General features: G+C 44.0%; 1 protein-coding gene across 2 annotated transcripts in view; it reads right to left on the reverse strand.

Annotated features, from left to right (window-relative positions):
• Positions 1-24,335, reverse strand: part of PATJ (PATJ crumbs cell polarity complex component) — a 134,339-nt gene that overhangs the window by 17,652 nt on the left and 92,352 nt on the right. For both annotated transcript variants that reach the window (XM_053950420.1, XM_053950421.1), the window contains exons 28-34: positions 23,245-23,317; positions 20,525-20,617; positions 16,357-16,428; positions 15,936-16,053; positions 15,211-15,344; positions 3,359-3,442; positions 1,175-1,368 (exon numbers count right to left, since the gene is read on the reverse strand). In XM_053950420.1, coding sequence (XP_053806395.1) covers positions 1,175-1,368; positions 3,359-3,442; positions 15,211-15,344; positions 15,936-16,053; positions 16,357-16,428; positions 20,525-20,617; positions 23,245-23,317 — 768 coding nt within the window. The remainder of the gene's footprint in view (positions 1-1,174; positions 1,369-3,358; positions 3,443-15,210; positions 15,345-15,935; positions 16,054-16,356; positions 16,429-20,524; positions 20,618-23,244; positions 23,318-24,335) is intronic.

Below are 24,335 nucleotides of genomic sequence, written 5' to 3' on the forward strand. Positions count from 1 at the left end.
TAGCACAGGAAGTTCAGCACAGAAGCAAAGGGAGGAGGGCTGGAGACTGTGATTACCATCTGCAGGGTAATTTATATAATCTAAATTAATTACCCACCCCACAATCTGCTCACAACACCTGGGTTAAACACTGCCACCCAAAAACTGCTGCAGAAACTCTACTGACCGTAGGCAGTCAGGATAATGACACGGTGCTTTGTAATTGCAAAAGTAAATGATTTTTGGCAATACAGGATGGCAACTCCAACACTGAACAAGTGTCATGCCATAAATCTCTTTTAGCAAAGGAAGATTAAAACTATCAGTGCTCTGGTTTGAGTGATCTAACAGCAGTGGTTTAGAGATGTATCTGGAAAAAGTCACATTTTATTAGGCTGCTGTTACTTCCCACTGTATTGCTCTCTACAACTCCCTGACACGAGGGTGGAGCCAGGACAGGACAAGAGGAAAACAGCCTCAGGTTGTTCCAGGGGAGGTTTGGGTTGGACATCAGGAAGAATTTCTTCGTGCAAAGGGTGATCAGACATCGGCAGGGGCTGCCCAGGGAGGTTTGGAGTCCGCATCCCTGCAGGTGTCCAGGGAAGGACTGGAGGTGGCATTCAGAGCTGTCAAAGGCTGGAGTCGGTGACCTTGGAGGGCTTTTCCAGTCTCAGTGGCTCTGTACCTCAGGTTCTGCTCTGCAAACTGCTCTCTGCAGTGTGGCACAGTCCCCTGAACTGCTCAGGGTTTGGGTCTGACTCAGCCTCTCACCCTCCACTGGCCTCGGTCCCTTTGAACCGAGCATGAGCTCAATCTAACTCACAAATCCTTCTGCAAAGAGGTAGGGTAGGTTTATCCCCCAGTTTAGAAACCAGAAAAGCCATGGTTGGGGCTTCCAAAGCCCTGAGACACAGCTACCCTGATGAGCCCCCAGTTCTGCATGGGATTCCCTCTCTGTGCCCGGAGCTCTCCTGGGCAGCAACACCCTTCACTTCTCAGCCCTGCTCTGACACAGGAGCAGAGAAGCCAGAACCACGGCCCCATTCCATCCTGGAAGATATTTACATATAAAATTCTGCTCCTTATGGAGTTTTCCCCCTTTATTTCACATTCCATTTATTGGCTACAGTTGTTCATACATCAAAATCCCAAATATTTCCCATTGGAAGCGCTGTCACAACAGAGGCACTCTTACCGTTTCCCAGCTATGCTGAGCCCCAGTCCTCTGCCCGTTTTCTTTTGGATATCTACAGAGAAAATCTCCAAGTTTTCCTCATCCTTGTAGTGTGCCTCATTCCTATAAACCACCAGCTGCACCTTCTGGGGCGTCTGCCGGAGCGCAGTGATGGCTTCCTCGTGGCTGGCGCTGCGCAGATCGATCCCGTTCACCTGGAATAATCAGTGTTTGCTTTCCAAATGGCACGGATAAATGATCTTTTCATCACACCCTGCCCCTGGGTGACAGCACACATTTGTCAATTTGACACCCCTTGGCGCTCTAATTGAGCTTTCCCATTCCCAGAGGGCCGAGATCCTGGGTTTCCTATGGAGGGTGAGCTCGGAGCTTTGTGCCACTGCCTGCAGTAAATCCCAACAATCAGAACATTTGGGCTCGGAAGTTTTGGGTGTTCTTCCCTTCTTTTTAACCTCAAGCCTTTGGAACCTCAAGCAATGCTTCCTTCTCCAGCTACACAAAGTGGGATGTGCTCCTCTGAGCTCCCTGAGTATCTCAGTACTCAGATCCCTCCTCCCCCAGCTCCGTAACATCACCAAGATGAAAACAGAAGGAATCAGAAACACCAGAGAATAAATGGCCTCAGAGAATCCCAGCAAATAAATGTCCACAGAGAATCCCAGGCAGGATGTATTCAATGGTGGTTTTCCTTTTTTTCCCAATAGATGGCACACCAGACCGCTGCTGGAGCAGCCAGATACACTTCTCTTACCAAAACCTGAGGAGGTTTCAGCATTTTAGTAATGTCAGACAGAACAAGAAGTTCTGCTTAAATGTTCCATTAAAAAAAACCCTATTGGAACGTGAAACTTAATCTAATTTTGCCAAGCCTGATCCACAAGTGCCCTTTAAGGTGTTTGCCAATATTCTGTCAACTAAATCATCTTTTATTTCTTCATACCAAACCATATCAATACTTGGACGTTTTTGAAGTCTCTCTAGGAAGCAGCATGAACTGCAACAGAATAACCACAAATGTTAATCTACTTCCATGAGTTTTAAGGCAATGAAAAGATTTCTCAGAATTTCTAGATGTGCAAAGCTACAATCATATCTAATTTTACATTAAGATAATTAAGGCTAATCTTATTCTCTATATTCTTTTGTACCAACTCTCACACATTCATTTATAAGTGTATATTTTCCTTGACACAGGCATCTATGTGTGCTTTATCCCATTAATCTGAAACTAATTCGGTCATCTTTTTGATTAATTCAGCTTTTAAAAGCTGAAATAATAACAATATTATGGCTCACAAACATTAGCACTTTCCTGTTTGGCCAGAGAAGAATTAATTAACCTGCTCCATTCTTACCCCCTAATTATCGTGCTCTGTTAGTACCCCGTTATTTATAAAACCAAAACAACATTCAGCCTCAACGCTAACAAAAATATTTGCAGTGCAAGAGCTGTAAAGACAACTCCCCAAGTACCCCTTGCTATTTTCCTAACCCTACACACCGAGGCCTTAATGGCCATGCTGGGAATTTGTCCTGAGCTGACAGCAGAGCTGCAAAGCAGCTGCGCTGAACCCCTGCCTGACGCAAGTTTCATTTGCAGACCAACACTTCTCTCTTAACCCTTTCCCTCCACCTTCTCCCTGCTTGTCTGGGGGAAAAACACCACATTTATTCCCAGCAGCCATTCCCCAGCTGCGTGAAGTGTGGCCTGGGGGAGCTGGCAGGGATGCAGGGACGCTGGGAGGGATGCTGGGAGGGATGCTCACAGGGATGCTGTGGGGTGATGCTAACAGGGATACTGGCAGGGATGCTACAGCCACCTTCTCCTCCTCACCCCACGTTATCCCAGCTCAGTATTTGGATTTCAGGCAGAGCAGAGATACGGGAGCGGTGTTGGAAGCGCAGGCCTCCGAATGAAAGATTAAAGAGATGAATAATACTAAGCTATTGGACATGACAGCTGAACTATGTAATTCAAGAACTGCCTTGCTCAATTAAATTTAATGTATTCTCAATTTGTACCTTCAGTTTATATGAATATATAAGGAAATATGAATTTTTCAGGACGTTCTTAGTGACAGGAGGGAAGCCTCGAGAATGGAACCTATTCAACCTACAAGGGACTTCTGTTGAACTGAAAACAAGTCTCCACAACCAAACACAGACACAGAGAATGTAATTTACCTCTAGAATCTGATCACCAGCCCAAAGTCTGCCATCTCGGGCTGCTGCCCCTTCTTCATAAACTTCATGGATCACTATGGCATCCTGTGGGGAGAAGGCAGAGGCATGAACCCTGCTTCCCAAACACCCCCAAACTGGCCACCACCACCCACCCTACGCTCCTCACCAGCTCCACAGTTAAAAACACAGCACTCCAAGTCAGGAGAAGCAAGACTGTAACACAGATTTCTCAAATTTTCAGTATTCTGGGATAAGAAAGTGACTTCTGTAATCAAAAGCTGGTATAAAGGTACAAAGGATTTTGCTCTCCACTTCAGGGTAGTCTTGTCTTCTTCCATCATTTTTATGCATTGGCATCAGCAGCATGTGAACTCAGTGTGAACTGTAGTATTAATATAGTCTACTTTTAATGATATTATTTAAAACCAGATTCTTTGGAGCTATGAATATTTTTAGGGACTTGGCATAGACCTCAGCTTTGAGCAAGGGCTGAATGCCTTGTGGTAAATAGCACTGGTTAAATCTGTAAGAAATGAAATCCAGAAGAAAGGAACAATGGCAAATGTTAGTTTATTACTGAGGTTGGAAAATGTAGGCAGTGGCAGATGTAGCTTCAGGGAAGGTTTCAGTGATTTAATCTTATTGCCAGCAATAGATGTCCCCAAAGAAAAAGCATTACAAAGAACATACTGTTCTCTTGCTGGTGCTTTCCCTTTGCATTGTTCTGGTTTGTTTGTTTCTTTCTTTTTTTTTTTTTTCATTTTCCTTTAAAAAAAAATATAGGTGAGCATCCTGCTACAGTGCAGGATGGGATGCTCCTTTTTGTGTGCCAACCCTGCTCCTCTCCTCAGCAGCACCAGCAAACCTTCAGCCTCAGAGCTGAGCCTTAATTCCACACGTAGGTTCTGGATAACCCATTCTCAAACACCCCCTGCAGAACTGCTGTTGTGGAGCCTCTCACCAGCAGGACAAGCCAAAGAGGAGCTTTCCCACAGTGCTCCCAAGAAAAGCTGGTGAGGTTGGAGCATGGGAACCCTGCTGTGTGATGGAGCAGGGGCAGGGAGTTGCTGCTGGGGTGGGAAAAGGTCCCTCCAAGTTTGGAGAACACTCTTGGGTACATCTCTCATCACCAACTCACCCCTTGCCCGTGCTGCCCCATGATCCTTTCCCAGCACAGAAACAAAAAACAAAACAAAACTCCAATGCCCTTCAGGTAACACTCGGATCACAACACTGAGAGCACAATTCTCTTTCATTCCCAATACAGCTTATTTAATGATGGGGACTTGCTGGAGGCACAGCACCACTCCCACAGGTTCCCTCTGATCCATGGACACCAGTCCCTGAAAAAAGCCTGGGGGACTGCAAACACAAATGGATTACAGCTGACACAAGAGTTCCAGATGGGGGAAAAAGAGATTTCAATCTGCATAAATGAAGGGGAAACGCTATGAGCTGTGTACCAAGTAATTAAGAAAATCAAAAGAGTGGTTTGATTAAAAAATAAAATAAAATATAGATATATACACACACCCCTGGCAACTGCAGGTTTTTTTTTGTTGTTGTTGTTTTTTTTGGTTTTTTTTTTTGTTTTGTTTGTTTTTTTTTTTTTCAGTAACTGAAGCAACAAATACTAACAGAATAGAGCAACACAGGCACGTCCATCTTCTCCCTGTTGTGGGGTTTGGGTTGTTGTGGGGTTTTGGTTGGTTGGTTTGGGGCTGAGGTATTTTTCACCTTTGTTTTACAAATGATGGTGTTACTCCAAAGCAATGCAAGAGACTTTAGCCTGGGGGAAGTGGCCAATGCGAGAACACAAATATTGGCCAGCTTGTTAAGGCACATGATTCACCTGGGACACACCAGGGCAGTGGATGACCAGGAGGTTTGGCAGACAACTGGCAGTGTGGCCATGGAATAGCACACTGGGCACCTACAGAGGATGGCCAAATTAAACCTCTTCAGACTGGATTTAATCTCATATTTCCTCCCCTCTGAGCAAGGACCTTTCAATCACATTTCTCTAAGTTTGTTTCCCATCTGTGGCTGCTTTTAGAACATCCACCAACCTGGAGTTAGCAGCTTTTCCCAGCACTGCTTTATTAAATGTAAAGCTGCACATACCAAAGGCTCAGACCCAGGAACCACCAGAGTGCTATCAGTTTGGATAATCTGCATCATCTATTTGAAAAGGCAACACTTCAGCGTTACACTGTGGTTCCTGCATGTGTGAGAAGCCAGACCCAGGACTAAAAATACACATGGCATGAAAAGGTACATTCCTGCTCGCTCTCTGCCTACCCTGCAGAAGGAAACATCTCCTTGATCTGCCAAAACGCTGTTTTTCTTAAGCAGGGATTTTTTTTTTTTAAAGTAGTGTAGCTGAACCAGGCTTATCAAATAGATTTAAAACAGAACAGAGCAACGTGTCCACGATGCACTGTAAAGATTTCTAAATAGTCCATAGGCATAAATATCAGTTATAGTTTTCCTTAGCTTATGAACCATGGCAAACATATCTTTCCTCTGATGCTCCTGGGATCAGCTCAAAGTACTTAACCCAGAAGTAATTTTTTTTTCCACTGGATCCAGTGGGATCTGCATAAGACTCTGTTAGTTTTGATCATCCATGACAAATCACTAAAACCAAACTACTGAGGTGAGTGAGCATTTTTAATCATATCAATATTTTAAAGGAGTTTATGCAGTGATGAGATGTCATACTTGCCCCAAGCTGCAATGACTCTATCAACAGGCATGGATTGAAGCTGGAACACCCCTCTCAGTCCCTCAGAAAAAGCCCAGAATCTATCATGACTAAAATAACACATTTATTTGAAGGATAGCTTTGGGTTTCTGGACTTCTGCATCTCCTGTTCAAATTAAACGTGTGCTTGACATCAAAGCCTACGTAGCTCAAAATCAATCAATCAAGAGGGATGAAGAGAAAGTGGTGTCAATGTTCAGCTAGAGGTTGTGAATTCATGGTGGCTCTGGACAGATTTTCCCATCCCTCCCCACCTCCTTTCACCACCAGTTTCATACAGATTATGGCTCTCCATGGTGGAGCTTGGCAGAGTCACAAAAACTGTTCGTGCAGGAGGGGAAATAAAAACACTCCCGTATCAAGAACACACTTGTTTAAAAAAAGATACCCAGCTTCTGAAAGCACATACTTCATAAAGTTTACAAATCCATTCAACAAACTGGGGCTTTAATCTTTGTATATTTTGACAGAGAACAGTCTGGGACCATTACACAAATGTGGAATTAATGCAGAGCTGAGCAGTTCTTGCCCGGGACTGAAGGATGCCGAATATGAGCCGGGCCATGCAAACTGTGTTTCTCCATGCTAAACAAAGTCCACGCTGGCAGGTGTAAACTGAGACTGTCCAACCATGAAAATACTGAAAAAAAGACAGATGTGAAGGGAATTTCTCTGCTACTGCTGAGGTTACCATCCTGGGCTCAGATATGTTGGTGCTGAAGGGCCTGCAGCCCAAGGAAATGAAGCTGAATGCACTGACACGGCACTGCATGGCCACAAAAATCACCTGCAAGCCAGAATGGGCTCCCAAACATGGCAAAAGCACAGCTGGTTGGGATATGATGTGCCCCAAACCTGTTAAGAAGCACAAATGGTCACCAAACCTACCACAAAGAGAAGGTATTTTGTAGGGTTCAGGCTGGAGCTGTGGGACAGGCACAACCCTCACCAGCAGAGTATTGAGAATTTCACTGTGCCTGCACAGCTGTGGAGCAAAGGGAAGGCACAGGAGTGAGAAAGTGAGGGTTTGGCTGTGGAAGTAAAGGCAGAGAAGCAGGAGAAGCTCATGGAGCCTCTTGGTCAAAGAGCGAGGTTGGTGGAGAGTGAACAATGAACAGTGAGGGCAAGGTGCCTGACAGAAATTAGCACCCACCTCTGGAAAATAAAGCTGGTACCACGTGCACAGCATGATCTGCACTGCACTGCCCTTCATCTGGGGAGCGGAAGAGCCCTGAACTCCCAGGGAGCTGGATCTCAGCTCCTGCCCCAGGCTGTGGATATTTTTCTGCTTGATTTGTAACGATGCAGAGACCCGTGAGGGGAAGAATATCACACTCAGCCCACAGCAAAGGGCACAAACAGACACGTTAACTCTGAGAATTAAATTCAGTCAGATTGGCAGCTTAATCTTTGTATCTTAAATGTCAAGAACTGCTATGGCAGAGACCCCAGGCAAGGACCACAGAGCACTGCCCTGACTGAGCCTTTTGGGAGGAAGGTGGTGAAGTCAGCATCCTATTCAGGAAAATCACTGACCAAGTGATCCTTAAAAGGCTGCAGGACCATAAACCATGGTGAGAAAGCCTCACAAGCTGCTGGCTTTAGGCTTGGGCTGCTCACATGTTTCCTGGAAGTTTACAGCTCTCTCCAGCGTTTCTTTTCTACTGTGCAGCTGTTTTTCAGCAGGACAAGAAGCAGCTTTCAACTGAAAAGCCACAAAAACAGTCCCCAGGCTGTTACTGGGAATGCTGGGAATAGAGGGTGAGGGAGGACCAGGACACAAGACATGCAGGAGTCCCAAATATTACGTGCCAAGGGTATTTTGATGGAGTTGCCTCCCCTGTGATAAAGGTGGATCAGGGTGCAAAAGGGGTGATTTCAGAAGAAGTGGAGCAGAGAAATCTCCATATTCCTGGTGTTGCCTGGATTTGGCAAGGAAGGAGGTCCAGATTGTGGTAAAATCTTCCTGCACAGCCCTGCACTACTGCAAGTGCTACTGCTTGAACTGAGCTGAACTCTGAGCTTGTCTTTGTCGAGCTGTTTCAGTCCACGAGCTCCAGCCATTACCTGGGCAGGACCAAAGGAACCTGGCAGAGGGAAGGTGAACCACTCCCCACTGAGGACTGCAACAGCCAGCACAGAACCACTGGGAATGAGCCCTACCACCAACCATAACCACAAATCTGGTGTAGGGAATGAAGCTTTCTGCATGGATCAGAGCACTTTTCCTGAGGAAGACAAAAAGTAAACTACATAAAAAACCACGCCCTGGAAAAGATGTTTTTTTTTCTGATTTAGTTGACAAGTTGTGTTTTCCCAAGCTAACATTACACATTTCCAACTGATTTCCTACAAAGCTACAAATGTTACACTAAATTAGCATTATTAAGGGTAATAACAACTGCAAGGGGTTTTGCTGAGTGCAGCATCAGGGATTTATCTCTTTCCCAGGGCAAGCACAATACTGTTAGTTATTTCCTTTTCAACCTCTACAATATTTTGTCCAGAGTAGTAAAATTGTAAAAATTTCATTTTTACAGCCTGGTTCCCAGATAAAAGCAGAAATCAACTGGTTGCACAGTGAGTTTCACTGGAGAATTAACCCCATGCAGGAACCTCTCAGTAGTTAAAATAAACTCAGCTGCCGGTTACTTGCAGGCAGAGGAAATGACAACAGTTACAATCTCTGATCTTCCATTTGCAGATCCAAATGGAATCTCCAAGATAACTTTTCAGCAAGGGAGGGTGAAGGTCAAGCCCAAGCAAGTCACTTGGACATCTCAGAGGGGTTTATCTCATGCAAATGCCTCCTCCTGGCAGGGTTTTGCCATTGCTGGCGTGCACAAACCATTAGCAGGCACCCCAAATCCTAAGGCAAACACTGCTGCAGTAAAACAGGCTGCAGAATGTAAAAATCTATTACTGTGTTAATGCAGAAATGCCTCACATTGCACGAGACCCAGAGACTGCCCTGCTCAAGGTCAAAACAAAAGGTCTGTTTCCCATTTAAGAACAAGCCCTTGCAAGAGGTGGTGTTCACTTGCCAACTTTCATAAAAAAGATTAATCCACAATATCAATATGAATATAATTTTTCATACTAAAATACAGATTTATTTTAAGGAAGTGGATAGTATTTGTATTACATTTTATAGGCCCCTATAGTTACATCTGGTCCTTATTTATTTAAATTTTATTCAGCTTGCATAATATTTTTGCTTACAGTTATATTCTCTAAGATCAGAAAAGCTAAAACCTGAAAATTCAATGGCACTATTCATTAACATTCCTTCGCTCTGCAGTCATAGACATTTGCAAGCTCTCCTTTGATTCTGAAATAATAAAACTAAGGTAATAAGATGTTTAGTGTAAAAATATATGACTTAAGTCAGAATGATAGAAAGAGCTATGTTCCTGTGAATCACATGCCAAAGCAAACCAAAGTTTTTAAAAAAGTATACATGCTCATTTTAGAGGGAATAATAAAACACAGAATGACATATTAAAACCTTAACTCTCTCACTCTCATTATTTTATTAAGTTACAAAAAAAAAAAAAAAAAAAAAGAGAGAGTTTGCAGTGCACAGAGCATAGCACAGGTTATAAAGAATGCATGAGGTCCTGGATGTGTGTGACACAGGAAGCCAAAAGCCAGGGGTTTCACCCAGCAGCAGCCAGGAGGATCCTCCTGAAGCCCATCCTGACAGGTCCTGCTGCTTTTGTACATTGTTAGCCTAAATTTTATGGTTGATTTACATTCCTGGAAGACAGCAGCTCCTTCAAGCAAGGCCCTACCATCAGCTAAACCCTTGCCAAAGACCCATCAAAGACATGATTTGCAAAACTTACTGCCCTAATTCCCTTTTGTGACAACTCATGTACAAAGCAGCTTGGGTTTGTCATGCTCCTGCGAGCCAGCGTCCTCCTGGAATGATGATGAATCCACCAACTCCATTTCAGCATTATCCACGCAGGAGTCAAAGCCATCCCTCACAATTTCAAGCTAACTGCATTTACCACCCTGTCATTAAACTGCCTTCTGGTTTATGGATGTGGGCAAGGGTTTAGGGGTTTAGGAGGGATTGCATTTTTGCCTCTCCCAACCGCAGGCTCTCCCTCTGCGATACCTGAGCCACGATTAAAAACTCAGGGCTGCCATTCCCCTTTTTCCATTCCATTGTTCCATCCACTGTGTGGGGGATTTAACAGCAGCAGCAGCAGCATCCACAGCCCACAGATTGCTGGAACCTCCCCAGAGGCCAATATCCCCCTTCTCATTTGTAGTTACAAGGTGAGCACATTTCACCAGAACACGCTCAGTCCTAGCTGCACTGCATGTCTGCCTGAGCAATCACTCAGACGTTGTCTGACTACCCCTGATAAAGACATTTTTTGCCTGGATTTAAACATAGCTGAAGTGGGGAGGGTGGGATGAAAGCTCAGCCAAGGGAGAACCTGCTCAGTGACGCAGGAGTCCCAGAGCCCTCGTGCTCAGGTAGGTCCTCACTGCTGACAGACTGCAGCAGGGCACAAAGCTGAGCTCTAGGCTCGGCTTTGGAGCAGGAACAGCCTGGTTTTGGCAGCATGGAGCCCTCACAGGGTAATTAGCCCTTACAGGGTAATTATCCCTCGCAGCTCCAGGGGCAAACACCGGGGCTTGAACAGCTGCAGCTTCAAGTCACAGTTTTCCTGATTATTCCCTTGCCCTTCCTCAACAGATGGGGTTTATTCAAGGGATGACTCACCTGGACTGACAGAATGAATCTAAATATTCTTCTGTCAAACTGCATCCCACCCTCAGGAAGCTCCCCAGAAAAGCCTCTGGGCTTACCCAGGTGATCAGGGAAGATTTTTGATCCCCAGCTCCAGAGTTACCAGCTCTCACCAACTCCTGTTAGCTGAGCACAGAAATATTCTGTTATTTTTGGTTTTCCAATTCCCTGGCTTTGTGGATCACTTTATTTTACAGATGGAGTACCTTAACGTTTGTTAATTGCCTTAAAAATGCTTTTTATTAAAGTCAGCTGAAAGCAAAAGTACAAGAAGAAAATTCACCACATTCAAAGCAGACAACCCAGCATAAAAAATCCTGCCCAAGAGGCTTGATGTTGTTTACAACAAAAAACACACAGCACAAAGTATATTTTTCTTCCTTTCTGCATAAGGCTGAGATAATGACCACCCCCTACTCCACCTCCAGAGAGCCCTAAGTCACAGACCCTGCAATCTTCTTTTACATCAGAGGTGCCCCTTCAGCAATTAGCTGCCGTGATTTCCAGCCCCAGCTGAGCCTCTGAGCCCTCGTCCCTCCCAGGTTCTCTAACCCTGCATGGAGGAACATCCCCAAAACAGCCTTGAAACTGCTGAATGCCCTCTGGCATGTCTGAGTGTCTCAATCTCCCAGGCAGCAAAGCCAGAGTCAATAACCACCAGTAATCAACTCGACCCTCACTAAATTATTCAGCTGGCAGCAGAGCAGTGCCCCCACCCTGCAAAGAAAATGTTTGTAGCTTAGAGCAGTGCCTCTTCCACGTGCTGCCAGGAAATCAAATCCCTGAAAATTCACTATCCTGGATGACAGAAATTCATTGCAAGTTGTTAACTGGGCAGCTTTCACCCACTCTGGGGTGATAATGGGCTGGGGTTTCAGAGAATCATGGGGTGGTTTGGGCTGGGAGGGACCTGAGAGCCCATCTCATTCCATCTCCTTCCATGGGACACTTTCCACTAGGCCAGGCTGATCTAAGCCTTGCTCAGCACCCACAGCCTCTCTGGACAAAGCCCTCATCCCATCTGGATGAGTACAATTTAAAACAATTCCTTGATGCCCTGTTCTCTGAGGATTTAGGATGAAAATCTCCTGGCTGTCCTGGGGAGCCTCAAACTTCATTTTGGGGATGTTTCTAAAAAACATTTCTTTTTATTATTTTTTTTCCCTGTTTTAAATTCCCACTCTGGGGTTATTTTTACAAGTTTGATTGGACTACAACCAAAAAAAAAAAAATAAAATTCACAAACTGAAAGCCCTGTGCTTCAGCCAGCTCCACTCTGCACTTTAATTGCTTTAAAGCAGAGGCCATGTGTTGTGCTCTCTCAGGGGTACGTGGGAAGGTGAAATGAAAGTGAGTGAAGAAAAAAACCACTTTATAAAAAATCAGCACTTAGAGAGAAATGAAATAGAAGTGCTCCAGAGCAGTCTGAAGATCAACAACATGAAGACAACTCCCAAGGACAAGCCTTCCTTGGCCGTGCCTTTCCTGCAAGCACATCTTTCCTGCTCCCCAAGCACAGAGCCCCAGCCCTGGTTTATAATACATCACTGGAAAGGGTTTGCAGTTTGAGGGGATGGACATCTCCTCACCAAAAAACATTTCACAGGGGTTAAGACATCACTTTCCAACCTCCTGAACAAATTAACCTCCCTGCTCATGGGCTGTATTTTTCAAGTCTCTACTTGGTGATTCCTGATGAGATTCCAAGGTTATGACTTAAAAGTTGCACTCTATATTTCATTTCGAAGCAGCCTGTCCCTGGCTGCCAGATTTATTATTCCAAAAGCTGGGCCTTGTACATCTTGTGCTCCAGGAGGATATAAAATATTCTGAGAGAGCTTTCCCATCCCATGTGAGCTGCTGTTGAGTACCCTCAGCTCAGCATTTTTAGCTCAAGAACATCTTGGTACAAGATGGGTGAGGCCCTTACAGGCTTGCCATGTCCATTTTAGACTTGACACGTTCTGAGCAGCATTCCAGGCTTCCCCCATGCTGACAAATTCCTCCTGAGATCCCAGGAGCTGGGCTTCATGTCCTTCAGGGGCTTGTAGGCACTTCTGCTCTAGCCAATTACAGGTCATCCTAATTTCTCTGCACTGCACCAAACAGTGAATCTTGGACACAAAATTTCTGCCACACGAGACCTCCAGGGCTGATGAACTCCTTTGATCTTGCCTTTTTTAAAATACAAAAGATGTCCATCTGTGTAACTGAGTTAAAACCAAATGACAGAGAGCAAGACACATCCATCACTCAGCTCCACGGAGCTGTTTTGTTTTATTTTCTCTCTAAGCCATGAAACTCAGAAAGACAGAAAGTTTCCAACAGCCCTGAGCAGTATTTGCTTTTACTCCTCATTATGTCACGTGAACTTCGTTTCAACTCTTTACAAAAGGTTTTCTGACTCCAGGAAAAAAAGAAAAAAAAAAAAAAAAAAAAAAAAAGAAGGCATCAAAGTAATTTGGAGAAGATCAGAAGACAGAAAAATGGGAGGTTCCCTGCCCATGGCAGGGGGTTGCAAGTGGAGGATCTTTAAGGTTTCCAACCCAAACTCTTCCAGGATTCTGTGATCCCACCAGCTGTGGCCACAGCCCTGAGCTCCTGCCTTGAGGAGAAGGGGCTGTTCTGGAGCAGGAAGTTATGGAGATTCCCAGAGAGGGTCTGTGCACATGGCAAATGATCAGGTTAGGCTGTGGTTTCCCAAAAGCACCTTGTTTCCTATGAAACACCATTTCTTGCCTTTCAATGAGCAGATTCAGAATTATGAGAAGAAACAGGGACTCATTTTGGGTAAGTCCTGTAAGCTGAGGATCTGAAAAGTGGGGAGCTGGACCTCCCTCCCTTCATGGCTTGTTACTGCACTCCAGTGCATAGACTTTTAAAATCAGCTCCTAGGAGGACACTTTAATGAATAAACTAATGAAAGCATAATACTTAACGAAAACCATTTACTCAATTTAAAGAATAAAACCCTTTGCATTTTTCTCATCTGCTCTATATAGCAGTTATTTACAATTTTCATTTATTTATATTAAAATCTCATTAAAGACACACACCATATTGCATCTGACAGACTGCCATGTATTATTTCCAAATTCCAGCTAAATGAAAAAGCAGGGAGATGACTAACACCGAGCAACTTATTTGAATTTACTCAACACTGAGGAGCTTGACAAAAAAAAGGGGACTGGGGACAAAACTGTGCATGGCTGGAAAGAGTGAAAACTGACCCAGCTCCATCTCCATGGGAAACAGAGCGATTCATCCCAGCTCCACAAAACTGGAGACTGGGATAAATGGGACCAAAACCTGAACTTTTTCCAATTTCAGCTTTAATGCTGCAAAAGATCCAGCCCACACTCTGCAAAACAAAAATTTCTTTTTCCTTTTGACTTCCTTTCTTATTTCCTTTCAATTTTTTCCTTTTTTTTTTTTTTTTCCCACCCTAGAAGAAGACTGCTACATTGCAACTGTCTGTACCTGCTGACACTTTGATGCCTAATGATGCACCACTGTGATATTTTGGGGAAAAGCTGCATGTACCAGAGCAGTTCCACTGCCTGAAGAGTCTCTGTGTCAGGGAATTCAGGAGAACCCAGCAAAGACACTTCTGCAACAGAGACTTGTTTACTGAAAGGACTGAATTTGCCATTTAAAAAAACCCAATCTGGCTTCTCTTACACTGTAGCAAAGCATCCCTCAAATGGGAAGTGGAGAGGAGACAGCAAGAACAGAGGCAGAGAAGGGTTTATGGGGCTTAGCATCACTAATTTGCTGAGCTCATGCTTGAACTGATACATTTTAATTCATCTGAAGATAATTTTTTTTTAAAAACCAGCCTATCCAGCAGTCAGATTAAGCCAAAAGACACAGAAAGCAATAAAAGATTACCTTTGGTTTACCTCTGTTCTGCAAGGGCTTTTGCTGGCAGGCAGATAAATCACAGTTTGTTTAAACAGCTACTGAGCATTTCTGCTCTCAAGACAGAGGTGTTATCCTTGCTGAGACAGCTCTACCTCTGCAACATTAATTTCTAGTCCAGCCATTCCAACTCCTGATTCACAATGGTTAAATAAAAAGAAAACACATTTGCAACCTCTGACCACAGCAGGAAAACTACTGAAACACAAACAATTTAAGCAGGAGCATCATCTGATCTGACACAAGGCAAAATTGCCAGTCTTTTACTGGAGGTTATGGTTGGCTCATCCTCCCTGTCTTCAACAATTTATTAGAGCAATTACCTATGAAGGGCATTATTATTTTCCATGTTTTCCCTGTCTGCAGCAAACATTTATTTTAACAGAAACTCACCAGGGGAGTGTCTTTGCCCCCGACGATGCTGAGCCCGAGGCCTGAGCGACCCTTGGAGATCTCTATGGTCATCTCCTGCCCTGGAACTATGGGACAAGTGGCTGGATCCACAGGCAGTGGAGGTGGGAAGACACCTGAGAACATCAAAAGGGCAAGAAACAAGTCACACAAAACAATAAGAAAATGAGAACCACCAAAGGAATGGTGCGACAACAGCTAATTAAGCTTTTTTTTTGCTCTTCTCCTCCATAAAATTGAACTAGAGGGCCACTCTGAATCACTTCTGAAGTCTCTAAACCAGAGTGACTTGAGTCCTGGGAATAAACGCTGCCAGTAAAAGCCTGTGAGGTCATCTAATTCAGTTTTAACCTCTACAATTCAGATCATGATGGAAAGGGGTGTTCCTTTCAGGACAGGTAAAGCCATATTCCAGCACCATGGAATGAACAGCATGTCCCAGATTGTATCTCCTTCTATTTCAATCAAAACCAAGATCATCTTTGTATGTGAAAGTCAAGAAAAACAATTGAAGACACCTCCAAGCTCTCAAAAATTGTGACAGGAGAGAAAAATACAAACACATTATGAAATAACGGAATAGGTCACTGGACGTTGAAAGAAACCAAACTTCAGCAGAAGTTATCTGGAAAAGAAAATGCAAACACCCATTTTGGGTTAGGGTGCTAAAAAACACACAATATTGTGGCAAAATCACTGGTTCCTACCACGGCTGGTGACTTCTGCCTCTGGAGAAAGGTAAGGAGGTGCTGGCTCCAGGGGTGCCTCCTGGGAGCTCACTGGGGCTTTCGTGGAAGATTTGGGCTGCTTGATCTGGTGGAGGACCTAAGAGCAAAGCAGAAGCAAATCACTTGTCAGTCACTGGGATGTGGTGAGGTCACTGTCATCAGCTGCTGATTATTGTGCCTCATTAAATCCTCCAAATCAATAGAAGGAAAACAAGCAATTTCCACACATTTAGAGAGGAGCCAGTCCATTTTTTACTTCTCCACCAATAAAATTATTTTAATGCCGTCCCAGTTAATCCTTTTCCCCCATGAATCACTCAACCTTCAACCAAATCAAGCCCTCAGAACCCTCCCTTGCTGGTTAACATGAAGACACAAACATTTTCCTGAACACACATACATTTTCTGGGAGCTGCTCCTCTGTCTCCTGCTCATCTGCCACCACTGGTGTGTCAGCTTTACATTTCACATCCTAAAAAGTCAAAAAAAAAAAAAAAAAAAGAGCAAAGTGTATTGAAAATGTCTCATTAGCTTCAATAAAATAGCCTCCAAAACTCAGAGTGATGATTCTAGAGAAATCCAGTGATGTTTTGGAGGGACAGGACACAGGGAATGGCTTCCAGAGGGCAGGGCTGGATGGGATGTTGGGCAGGAATTGTTCCCAGGGAGGGTGGGCAGCCCTGGCACAGGGTGCCCAGAGCAGCTGGGGCTGCCCCTGCATCCTGGCAGTGTCCAAGGCCAGGTTGGAGCACCCTGGGACAGTGGAAGGTGTCCCTGTCATGGCAGGGGTGACACGGGATGGAATTTAAGGTCCCTCCCAACCCAAACCAGTCTGGGATTCCAGGATTTCTCCATGTAAATCCATTTGTACCACCAAGTAAAGCTGAAGCCCAAAACTTACAAAGAGGCAAAGCTGCTGTGAGCACAGGGAGTATCAGGAGTTATTAAAATCCCACCCCTCAGCTCTGAGGGCATGCAGTGCACAGCAGGGATTTTTGGGGGTTGTTCCAGAACTGCAGGAAGCTCTGGAATGACTGGGACAGCAATTCCCAAGCTTTGTGTAGGGACCCCTCAGTGCCCACAGCAGGAAGAGGTTCCAAGTCATCTGCTCTCTCCTCCCCCTCCTTTTTTGGCTCTCCTAAATAAAGCAACTGCTTAAAATGCATCCTCCAGCCTCATTAAAAAGATCTCCAACAATGGTACTTCAATCACTGGCTCCACTTGTAGCCTAATTTATTTCTCTACCTTTGTAATACATGAAAATATATTTTTATCTCCTACTTTTACAACTGCTTCCAGACAGGTACAGTGCCTTCCCTTGTTAGTTCTTCACTAAACCTGGGCCACTTTGATCCAAGTAAGAGTTATTTTTCTTATCCCATATGAAAAACCCCTGATCAACAGCCTAGTCTGCAGAAAAACTAAGTACCAAATTCCAAAGACTACCCCAAACCTTTTTCAAATATTCAAAAGTCACTCTGCATCTCAGAAAGAATTTCTAATTAAGATGACAATTTCTACATTAAAGAAAAGTAAACAGAATTGTAGGCAACTCAGCTTGGAACTACTGGCCTTGTTTGCTGGTGTTTTATTATGGTAAAAGATCCCAACCCCCACAGGATCTTTTTTTTTTCCCCCTTGAATTTTTCTCCAATCTTGCTGTAACTCTACAACTGCAACTATTATCCAAAAGGGTAACAGGAAAAAAAGATAAAGGGGTGATCTCATTGTATTATCAGAGGTGTCAGGGGAGGAATGGAAGACTGCTTTGTCATTTTCTGAGAGATTGTTTTAATGAGCAATGAAAAATTACTTCATACTTCCCTTTTTCATTGTGATGTGTGACTAAAATCTGAAGCTTCATCTTGCACCACAAGAAAGCACCAGGCACCACCTTTACATCTCCCTGATCTTTTAACTGAGGCTGTGCTAGAGGTACCTGAGCAAAATGAGCACCAAATAAACTCAGCATTTGTCAAAAGCCTACAGCCCCACTGGTTTAATCAAATTCAACCCCCTCAACTCCATCCAAAAGCACTTTTACACAGCCCCTCCTCTTTGCCAGTTTCAAGGATTTGCTTTCTGTCTGTTGTGAAGACAGATTATTGTTCCAAGTTCAAACCTTTAAAGGCAAATGAATCCATTCTCACATACCATTTTCACTTTGTCAGATTAAATCTTCCAGGAGCATCTCAAAGCCCCCTCCACCAATTCTTTTCCAAGCACACCTTACAGAAAATCAGATTTCTTCAACCCTCAGAAACCCAGGACCTTCCAGGAGGCCACCTCAAACCTCAGCTAATAAACACACAGACTCTGCCTAACACTTCCACTGGCTCCAGTTCAGAAACAAAGTTGTTTTCCTTCTCCCTTCTTATCATCCAAGCCTACAATGATGTCCATTATACAACTTTATAGCTTTTAAAGTGATGAGGTGCCAACAAAGAGTATGTTGTGAGAGACTGACAAATTTATCAGCAACAGATGAAGAGAGAACGATGTGAATTTTTTAACTTTCCTTTTATTACAGCTGTCACTTGGTGAGACATCCTGCCCATGCTTTGAGCTGTACATACTTGTGGAAGATCTCTGCTGATAAGCACATGCTTTTTATTTACTCAGTGAACTTGATCTTACTTGTTGACTTTTACATTCCTGATTTCTCCTGACACGTGACTGAGAAATTCAGTAACAATGGTGAAGTAGCACTGAGGCTCTGGTAGCAACATCATGCTGTGAAAAACGAGGCACTGCTTCCTTTTGCTTCACTAGAAGACTGCAAAGACAAATCTCCCTCCCCAAAACCACCAATTTCTGTTGTGCTGCACTGCAGAGTCAAACTCTTAATGCCAGTTAAGAAAAAACTCCCTTGGGGCCAGAACCATCAGCACACTCCCAAAGCTGAGATCCACTCAGAAATATTCCCCAGGTAGAATTAAACCCTGATGGTAAGAACACTCTGAAATTATGAAATTGGCTTTTGCCGTTATTTTTCCATCCACTTATTCCCCTAAACCAAGGGCTGGCCCAACTGAAGGCATTATGGAATGAGCAGCTGGGTCTGCAGGAATTCCAACCCTTTTCTGAGGGCAGGGCTTTGCCTTCACTTACCTCTCTGCCATTGCTCTGTTTGGGTCAACTCTTTTTCCTTCTTTTCTTTTACCTTTCACCTTGTGCCCTTTGGCTCCACAGTTCCCTTCTTTCTTCCTGCCAATATATTCTGGGTTTCCTGTGGTTCCAGAGGCACCTTCCCTCCACACCCACCTTGGATCGCTGCAATTTCTTTTTCCCACTAAATTCACCCCTCCCCTAACACCACTCAAAGACCTGCACAGCACCATGGCCTACACCAAAAGTTCACTTCTGTGTAACATATTTTATGTGCTTTTATCTGCTTCGGTCTTTAAGCAGTTTCTCCTATTACCTTGCAATCCCTCTAAAATTTCTTGCCAAGCTGAGCAAGAACTGCAATAAAACCAGGTGAGTGACACCTGCAAATACATAGAGGGAAACTCTGATTAGGTTCCAGCCCATCAGAGGAATCTGCACTGGGCTACCAAACAGCAATAACTCAACCTTTTAGTAATCCATTAGGGACGTAAATCAATCCATGGGTGATTAATTCTGATGCTTGAATAGCACATAACACTTCCTAACTCTTGGAATTTGCAGACTCATTAATTAAACACTTACTAGCTACAGAGCATTATGTATATTCAATTTATATTTGCAATTCCCAAGACACTCCTTGCTAGAGACATGATGGAGCAGGAAGAAGACATCTAAGAGGAAAAACATCCAGAAATGTCAGGTTTCCTTAGCTGAGGACACACAGCAAGTCCTGCACTCCTTGAAACTGGAGCAGGCAGCAAAAAGCCTCTCTCAGCAAATTCTGAGGTACCTCAAGCTTAGTCATGTTTAATGTTTTCCATTTTAAATTTTTAACACAGCGTCCAAGAAGAAGAAATCAGAGCTGCACCCTGAAGGACTTTCAGATTCCTGATAATGCATGATCCTGTCCTATCAAACAACAAAAATCTCCACCTGTGTCAATGAGAAGTTCAGTATTTATTACGGTGCACACTGACAGAACCACATTAAACCACAAGTTATGGCCTCAATGCAGAAATCACTGAGAGCAACTCTATAGCTGTGTTATTCAGGAGGCAAGACTAGATTATGATAATAGACATCTTGGCCTTAGAATTTATGAAGCTATGAATATAAATGAGAATATGATTTACAGACCAGGCTTTTTCTAAAGTTTGTCACACATGGATGGCAGGAGTGGAAACCCAATCCCCTCACTCACCAAGAACCCAAGAGAGGGCCAAAATGCTAAGTGGAGACTCTTATCTTGGTATTTTAACAACTTTACTGAGTACTCAGTTCATGAAAACAGGCTGGGTACGTAAAGCTGAGTTTGATTCTGCTTTTACGTGTACTGGATATTATTTGACAAAAGTGCTGCAACACTCCAATAAAAAGGCAGAGAAAACCAATCAAGCTGAGTGAGCCTCCACATTCTGAACTCTAATCAACATTAAATATTGCCCTAAATCACTCACAGCTTTGTTGGATTCCACATCAGTCAAACTTTTCATGACAACTTCCAAACTCGGGTCTTCCTCGCCACTTGCAGGTTCGGTGCCACCGTGGTCCTGGGAGAAAGGATTGACAGCAGCTTTTAAACAGAGCTCGGGGCTCCCATAACAGCTAAACAGAAAAACTGGACAGTTTTACCCTTTTACGTTGTATTTTTTAGACAACGGGCAGCATGACAAGGTAGAAAGATCCACAATTAAAGCTGATATAATCCCAGTGTCAGGGGGTGAATGAGGGATGCAACTCTGGGAAGGCAGACCTTGGTCCCCACTTGGCTGACAAAAAGCACCACAAGATATTCCCAAAACTGCATTCAGGGGCAGCTCTCAAGGCCAGACTAATCCCTGCCAATTGTGAAAGCTGTGGACTTGGCAGGAAGAGCCTTTCTCCAGCCCTGTGTCCCATGCTCAGCACCTTAAAGGAGTCCCAGTTTCCTTCACACAGTCTGAGCAGCTTGGGAAAATCATGGAATGGTTTGGGTGGGAAGGGACCCTAAAGCCCACCCAGTGCCACCCCTGCCATGGCAGGGACACCTCCCACTGTCCCAGGGTGCTCCAACCTGGCCTTGGACACTTCCAGGAATCCAGGAACAGCCACAGCTTCTCCTCAGCCCCTCCTCACCCTCCCAGGGAGGGAATTGATTCCCAATATCCCATCCATCCCTGCCCTCTGGCAGTGGGAGCCATTCCCTGTGTCCTGCCCCTCCATCCCTTGTCCCCAGTCCCTCTCCAGCTCTCCTGGAGCCCCTTTAGGGGCTCTGAGCTCTCCCTGGATCCTTCTCCTCTCCAGGTGAGCACCCCCAGCTCTCCCAGCCCGGCTCCAGGCCTGGGGCAGCTCTATGGCCTCCCCTGGACTCTTTAGGCCTAGAAACAAAACTACGTCTGAATTTTCATTAGACATTTTACATTTAAGCAAGTGTAAACTCAAATGTCTCGACCACCACTTGAGAGGACAAAGCACCTCTGTTCACTGTTGCAAAAAAAATACCTCATTCTGTGGCTTTCGGGTGATTGAAACTTCTAAAATCATATTTTACAGCAATTAATATTTAATATACTCTGTTTCTGGTGGCTTGCCCTCGGTATCACACCACAACACAGTCTTATCCTTGTCCTGCAAGATCCTGATTTAAGGTGTATTTACTGTTTATCACTTTTCATACAAAGATAAAGAGATAAACTGCAGATAAAGAGATAATATAAAGATCAAGAGATGAGCTGAAGAAAACTAACACAGTTAATCCATGGTGACTATGGCACCCTGATATTCCATTCCACCAGCCAGGCTGTTTAATGTGATCTGACAAGTTACATGTAGGGTGCATGTAACACACAACGTTAAATATTTATGTGGTATTTCAAAGATATTTGAAGATATCATTTCAAGATATAAGGCTATTTTTTCTTTATTTAAAGAGAGGAAGAGCTGCCAAAGAAAGCAATGTAAACTTCTGTATAACATCACTATATTTGGTTATGTTGATTTTATATAATAAAAAGATAGCAGCTAGAAGTAAAAACCTGTATTTACTTATAAAACAAACATAATGTAAATAGTCAGAACTTGCCATTAATGCATGAAACTCAACCCACAAGCATCTACCTCTAAAGGCAAACAAAGACACACTTGGGTAGAGTCTAATTACAGCCAGTTGACCACAGGACACAGTGTGCCTAAACAAAGCTTTGTGCTTCCTCCTGAAGGCACAAATATTAAACAAAGCTGGGAACAAATGCAGGTATTAAAGATAAAATGAACTCTGTGAATTGTTGAGTAATTTATAAAGCACCGGCTGCACCTGGGACGCGCTGCTGGTGTGGGGGAGAGAAGGAAAAGCCAAAGCACTGTCCACAAGTGACTCAGATCCAAACAAAACACGAGCAGTTCTTGCTCTGTGCAGCACCAGGCCTGCAAGGAGCAGCCACCAGAGGTAACAGAATGTGGAGAACAACAGCAAGAGTGCAAACAGGAGTGCAAACAGCCTTACCTCCCGTGGCCCCGTGCTGAGGGAGCCCAGCCACGCTCGTGGAAATACCAGGAGTTCAATGCACATGGATTTATTGAGGCAAGACCAAACCCCAATTGAATTACAAAACATCTTTTGCTTTATTAGCTCAGATAGAAATAGAATTAAAAAAGCAACAGCGAGGCTAACCGTGTAGTTTGTCTAGAAAATTTAGTTACACCGTTATTGGGATGTCAGAATGATAACGAGTGCGGTGACTGCAGGGATCCCCGGTGCACAGGGGAGCAATCAGTCTGCACTGGGGCTGAGGCAGCAACAAAAATCACAAAATTACCACACTGAGATTGTTTTTGCATTGGAAGATTACTCCAGGCAGAACTGCCTCAGCACAACTCCTCGGAGCAGCTGAAAGAGGAGCAGGGCAAGGTTTTTATGAGGGGGAGGTGGCGAGGTTTTAGTTTGGAGCCCTCTCTTCCTCCTGTGCAGTGAGTGCCCTGTTTAATAGCTGCTGTTAGTGCCATGCAGGTCTGTCAGGAACAACCAGATCAATAAAAAAGAGACAGGGCAAAATAAGCCTATTAGGCCAAGTCTCTTCCCAATTCATTTTATGACCCGGGGTTTAATTAGACAAGGTGCTCAAACTTATCACGAGCTGCTAATTATGATTAATCTATCCAATTTAGCATGTAATTAAAAACAACAGCCCACAAACCTTACCTCAATGGCAGAGTGGGAGCCTGAAGGCAGTGGGAAGGGAGTGACAGCCATCTGGTTGACTGCATCTTCACTTCTGCAAAAACAAAACAAAACACCACGTTACCCACCAATCCAGGGTGGGCAAACCTTTCATTGGACTTGGTTCTGCCCATTAAAAAAACACCCTCAAAAGCATGACAACTGCTCCTTTCCAGAGACAGAGCTCAGAAAATCACTTCATTTTTGCTCTGGTTCCTTGGTCCACAACAGATCCCATCCTCCATGGGAGCAGAGGAGGCTCATCTGGGACACACTGACATCATGGCCTTTGGAAATCTAATTTTGTGTGGATTATCAGAGGATGCAGTTGGAGTTTATGGTCCCTACACATCCATAGATGTGCTTACACTTAGGCTCTTTTAATGGTCTCTACATCTGTAAACAGCTTGTTTATAGTTTCACATTCACGTTACTGAAATACAACACCTGTTTTGATGTAACAGATTGCTTTTTTCTTTTTTTTGTTCATTTTTGCTGTGGTCTTTTCTAAAAGATTCAATGTAAAAACCTGGAAGAGATTTTATAAAATGCAGGGAGAAGAGGAGATGAACACTGATTCTCCCTACATAGAAAATGAATTATTTTCCCAAAATGCTTATGATGTATGGCATCTTTTTCTCTCTCTTTAAAATGCCTCTGAAGCTGACATTTCACTACTTTGTTGGTTTTTTTTTTTTTTAATTTTAACAGCATTTTGCCTTGCTGATGTTTTTCCTCGACTGCCATTTGAACTGATTTGTTTTCTGGAATTAGCTCTGTAGTTTTTTGGCCTCTGTAAAACGAAACCAGGTAACAGATGACTTCAGTGATATCACTTAAGGCCCATCATCACAGAATGATTTGGGTGGGAAGGGACTTTAAAACCCATCCAGTGCCACCCCTGCCATGGCAGGGACACCTTCCACTGTCCCAGGCTGCTCCAGCCTGGCTTTGGGCACTTCCAGGGATGCAGGGGCAGCCACAGCTTCTCTGGGCACCCTGTGCCAGGGCCTGCCCACCCTCCCAGGGAGGGATTTCTTCCCAAAATCCAATCTAAATCTACCCCAGCCATC

Source organism: Vidua chalybeata, chromosome 9 (genome assembly GCF_026979565.1).
Source record: "Vidua chalybeata isolate OUT-0048 chromosome 9, bVidCha1 merged haplotype, whole genome shotgun sequence".
Lineage (NCBI taxonomy): Eukaryota > Metazoa > Chordata > Aves > Passeriformes > Viduidae > Vidua > Vidua chalybeata.